Below are 5,616 nucleotides of genomic sequence, written 5' to 3'. Positions count from 1 at the left end.
AAGGCTGCAGCATAGGTGACTGGTGGGGTCTGGGGAGTCACATGGCTCTCCAGGCAAGGCTGCAGCATAGGTGACTGGTGGGGTCTGGGGAGTCAACATGGCTCTCCAGGCAAGGCCGCAGCACAGGTGACTTCTAGTCTTCCTCCTCTCCTCCCCTCAGGGAACAGCAGTGTCCCTAGGCGGAGGGAGCCAATGTAGTGATGAGTGTGCCCCCTACAAGGTTTAATAGAGAATTGCCACCATGCACCAACTGTCAATGCACACACTTCCCTGTGGCTTCGCAGCGTGAGATTTACACTTTCGCCAGGGTGACCCTTAGTATGATGTATTCCATTTAGGAATGACAGTAGTTATTAAAGATATGACAGGTAGAATGTCTGCAACATTGACAGTCCTTCCAAGGACAAGCCTCAAAGGAGCTGTTGTGTCTGACTTCTCACAGACTTCTGAGGCATGGCAACCGCCTGCAGTGTGGACATTTCTATAGGAAATGGAGCTGTGCACCAGTAGGGGACTCTTATTTAAAACAATCTATCAATTTTAGTAGTGTGTATGTGTGTGTCTACATGACTATGTCTGTGTTCATGGGTTTACATGTGTGTGTGCATGCGTGAGTTCATACGCGCATGCGCGCACGTGTGTGTGTGTGTGTGTGTGTGTATGTTATGGGTGCAGACGAGGGCACTGGACCTCCTGGAACTGGAGTTACAGGCAGTTGTGAGCCCATGGACATTGTTGCTGAGCACTGAGGTTCTTTGCAAGAGCAACAAGCCTCTTAACTACTGAGTCCTCTCTAGTAGCCCTGACTAGCCATCTTTTAATCAGAAAATTAGGGCTGAAAGATCATTCCTGCCTCACAGATCTGAACTCAAAAATGCAAAAACACCTCTTCGTTAGTTGTTTTTTATTATTTACTTTTGTGTCATTGGGTCAAATCTCTGATGGGCTATGTGACACTCAGTCATTTATTTCACATTAACCCTTTCTCTGAGAATAGCTACTGAGCTATTACCCAACACAAATTACTGTGCCTTCTTAAAAATAACATTTTATATTATTTTATGTATATGGGTATTGTACCTACGTGTATGTCAGTTCACCATGTGTGTGCTTGGTGCTTACAGAGGCCAGAAGAGGGTGTCAGTTTCCCTGAAACTGGACTTACAGATGGTTGTGAGCTGCCATGGGGATTCTGGGACTTGAACCTGGGTCCTCTGGAAGACCAGCCAATGTTCTTAACCATGGAGCTGGCTCTCCAGCCCCTATTGTGTCTTTCAAAACCAGTAAAATCTAGTGTACTGGTAAGACAGTGACTAAACATATATACCTTGCTGGGCAATCCTGGATGTTACAGGACTGAAACCCAGTCAGCGGCTTCCTGTGAGCCCCACAGAGGGCTTCACTCGCTTCCTGCCCACTGGTCATCACACACCGTGGCCTCTGAAGGCGGACCCCCAAGGGGCCACAGGTGGCAGAACAATGTGTCCAGTTACCAGGTTCCCAAAAAGGCTCTGCAGAAAAGGAAATGAAATGTCACCAACAATCCCAAATAAGAAAGGATGATGCGCTGGAGGCAACAGGTCAAAAGAACACCATGAACCATTCTGGGCTTAGCTACCTCCCTGCATTTTAGGCAGCCCACACAGAAAAGGCCATTGCACAGGGGAGGCTTACTTTCTCTTGAGTTTCTACTGTACCTGCTGACTGGAAATGGCGGCCAGCATGGGCTCCCTTGGAGCTCAGCCTGGGAGATAGCCAGCTAGGTCTACCAGAAAAACCCAGGAGAAAGGAAGGAGGTATCGGGCGGCCAGTGCTTCCCCAGCGTTCTCTGAGCAGAGCCAAGAGGACAGGGAGGAAGGCCTCTGCAGGGGATGCTCTAACGCCGTCCATTTTCCAAAAGCAGATCAGGCGGAGATTGAAGATAATTTATCAGAAAAACCAGGGACCCGGGGTTAGGCAGTAAGGTGAGATGCATTTGAGCCCCATCCTTACTTTTCCATGAATTCTTCACTCAAACATCACATCAGCCCTAAAACTGCATAAATGATTTGCTCTGGAGACAACTGGAAAGGTAAGAACGGGGTTTCCTTTAGAGGAGGAGAAGCCAAGCGCCCCCAGGAAGCACAGCTTTTGTGTTACGCTTCCCTGCTGACACGCGGTAGACGATGAGGTAGGACGCGATGATGACAGGTTTGTGGACGGCCACAGAGAATGCCAAATTTCCCTGCAATGATGGTGAATAATTGATCGCTACCAGCTGTGTCCACATGATCTCTCACAGAATGGAATGGCTTCCAAACTTACTCTTTTCTATTCTGGGTTGTGAGTTTTCACCTTAAACTGCACGTGGCATCTTTTGTAGTGCAGAACCATAAATCACACCTCAGCTGGACTTTCAGATCATTGTTTAGTTAAAAACAGCTTGTTTTTCAGTGTGGTTGTGGACTGGGACTCTCCAGGGTGAGCAGGTAGTGGGTTAGACACTAACAATTACTTTTTATTGACTCTTGCATGTTCTGTCATGAAGCCGCTAACTTTACTTTTATTTACAGGGGTGGAGGGACTGAAAGAGGCTAAGTAAGTTGCCCGGTGTCTGTTATGTGTCAGGGAGACTGGAACCCGCATGTGCTTAACTCCGGCCGGGTACCAGTGCAAGACAGGGTTCATGTGCCTTTCTTTAAAACGACTGGGCATTTATTGAAGGTATAATTTATGTAATAGAAAGTGCTGAGATCTCAATTTTATGCGCCTCACAATTACCTAAACTCTTCTTCTGTGATCCACAGCAGGTGAAGAATGTCTTTTAACTTCCTAAAACTTTCATTGTGCCGTTTTCCAATCAGCCCCTTCCCCTCTCAGGTGACCACGTTAAAAAAAAAAAAAACAAACAAACTATCAGTATAACTTGACTTTGCTTCTTCCTGGGCTTCTGTATTTAGCTTCCTTTGCTTAGTATACTGTGTTTGGGGATACACTCATGTCGTCAGGAGTATCAACAGTGCATCCTCCTTTATTGCTAACTAATATACCATAGTCTGCTGCCAACAGCTATCATGACAGTTCTCAAACCTTTTTTTGTGAGCATGTTTTCGCTCTGTTTGAATGAATACCAGTGAGAAGAATTTCTGGATCGAGGATGGGTGTATGTGTAACTATAAAGTGCCCAACAGTCTTCCAGTGTGGTCTCAGCTCACCATCAGAGGGAAGCTTTGGTTGAAAGATCACTCATTGGAATTTAGTTCATGGTTTTGCTTTCAGGTATTCTAGTAGGCATGAATATGCATTGCCCGGTTTTGATCTGCATTTTCCCAGTGCCTCTTTGTGTAGCAATTTCCTCCAAGGCTCAGTGAGACCCAAGAGCTCCTAAAGGGACTTAAGGCACTGAAACCAATGAGATGCGCAGAACTCCTCCTTCCCCAAGTCTATATTAACAGTAAGGCCTGCCGAGGAGGCTCATATCAGTCAGGCTGCCTGAAGAGATACTCAGACTGTTGGGCTGCCCGAAAGTCCCGCAGTGAGCTCCCAGGCCCCAGATGTCACATGCAGTCACCCTATTGGGGGATGGCGGGTTTCAGTGCTGCGGGTCCATGTGAGTCATCCCTATCCCTGCAGTAGGCCTCTCCCATACCCCTGTAAGTTAACTCTGGCTCACCAAGCTCCACTTCGTTGTTATCCTTACTTTGGTCTCTGCCAGTTCCCTATCTGTGGTGAGCAGACATTTGTTCGAATCTCCCCAGGAACGGGGCCACACAGCACACTTGTATTGTCGCTTTTAATGAAGAGTCTGTCAGGACTTTTGTGTACTGTTTGGTAGCGAGGGAGTGGTGGCCTCTGTTCTTCATCAGAAAGAGTCCCGCTAAAGACAGATGGAAATCACTCAGGTGGGAGGTTGTTAGAATGAGGAAATAGGCTCTGCCAATGTTTTTCCAGCTGCGTTTGCAAAGTACATCGCAGCCCGACACTCCCATATGAAACGCGTTGCTAACTCTTGACATTTTAACTTGACCCTTGAAGGCCTGGGTGGTTGGTTCTTAGCAACTCCCTTCCCCTCCTGTACCCTCGGTACACGCATGCTCGTTTTCTTCCTTAAGCACACCACACTACTTTCCATGTGTAGTTCGCGATGATTAATCCTCCTCTAGGAATACCGCTTTCTCACCCTGCTGCACAGAGGGCTCCACCTCCTCCATTAGGTCCAGGCTCACCTACCTCCTCCCCAGAAGGCCTGTCCTGACTACCTTCCCCAAAGCAGTCACTACCAATACATTACATAACTTATCGATCTGATCATTTCCTCCTTAGTGCTTAGCTATGGAAAAATAAACACACATTTGTTTACTTATTTCCTGTTCATCTTTCCTACCGGAAGGCCAAAATCATACATGCTGTCCTGTTCAACGTGAGGACAGGGTATGCCATATATAAGTTGAAGCAACATTGATGAACAAATAATTCTCTATAAAATAATAGCCTAATTTATCACTGAAGGGCTGACACACTTTGAAGCAGGTACATTTAAGTATTTGAATACATTTCTGCGTAGGTACAAGTCTGGGTACAAGGTGCTAAGTGTCATCTACATCAAAGGCCTGGCCTTCCAGTAGCATTGGTTTCATGAACAGCTGATGTTTTATTTGCTGCAGGGGTTCTTACGGTCTTTTTGCCCATGACACGTGCAATATCTAAATGTTTTCTCACTTTCTACTTTCTCCTATCAGAGGGTCCTTCTTTCTCTTCTCAGAACACATGTCATGATGTACACGAAAACCTAGTTGACTCTTCCAGAAAGAAGCTGGGCCTCTTCTTCAGCAATGCCCTTGCACTGTGGCCATGTTTTTCCCATGGTATCCTCTACATTGCCCCCTAAGAACTGTCCACATGCGTGTCTCCCTCTTGGACTGCGAACTTTTCAAAGGCCAAGACTGTAGGGCAGCAGCCCTAGAAAAAACAAGCGCTCAGCATGTATCACTGAATGCCAAATGAATAGATAATTAACTGTAATAATGAGAGTATTACATCTAAATGACTGTCTTAAGTGGTGACGTTATCAGTAACGTGGTGTAGTGTCGATGGACAGCTTAACACCATTTACCCCTCCTATCCTCTCCCTTGGATATCAGGAAGTATGGCTCATAGAAACTACATCTTCTAGGCCCCCTATATACAAGATTTTGTTCTACATGATACGTGGTTCAGCCATGAGGAACCCCTCAGAATTTCAAATCCCCACAGGACATCATAGCTCTAACTAGTCCACATAGCAAAACACGTGGCTTGACAGTAGTTTTGGTTTGTCCTTGGGCCATCATAACCTACTTTTGAGAAACCAGGAGCTGAGAGCGTCATCGGTTTTCCTGACTGTCCTTTCTGATTTTCTTACCTCTACCTTACTTCCCTTGGCCTTCTGAAGTGGGTTACAAGCTTGGAACACCTGGTGTAGGTTCCTTGGATCACGGAGCAGTGTATGAGAAGTTGGGATGTATGGGAAATTTGTGTGTGAATTAGAAAATGAAAGAACTGCACTCGGGAGGCAGAGGCAGGCAGATCTCTGTGAGTTCGAGACCAGCCTGGTCTACAGGGCTAGTTCCAGGACAGGCTCCAAAACCACAGAGAAAC

The 5,616-nt window shown here is 46.5% G+C and overlaps 1 protein-coding gene across 1 annotated transcript in view; it reads right to left on the bottom strand.

The window, feature by feature from the left end:
- The window catches only part of Adamtsl3 (ADAMTS like 3), a 226,202-nt gene that overhangs the window by 8,419 nt on the left and 212,167 nt on the right, over positions 1-5,616 (bottom strand). The window contains exon 26 of the mRNA XM_005357679.3: positions 1,328-1,511. Coding sequence (XP_005357736.1) covers positions 1,328-1,511 — 184 coding nt within the window. The remainder of the gene's footprint in view (positions 1-1,327; positions 1,512-5,616) is intronic.

Source organism: Microtus ochrogaster, chromosome 22 (genome assembly GCF_000317375.1).
Source record: "Microtus ochrogaster isolate Prairie Vole_2 chromosome 22, MicOch1.0, whole genome shotgun sequence".
NCBI lineage: Eukaryota > Metazoa > Chordata > Mammalia > Rodentia > Cricetidae > Microtus > Microtus ochrogaster.
This window is presented reverse-complemented; position numbering and strand designations above follow the sequence as displayed.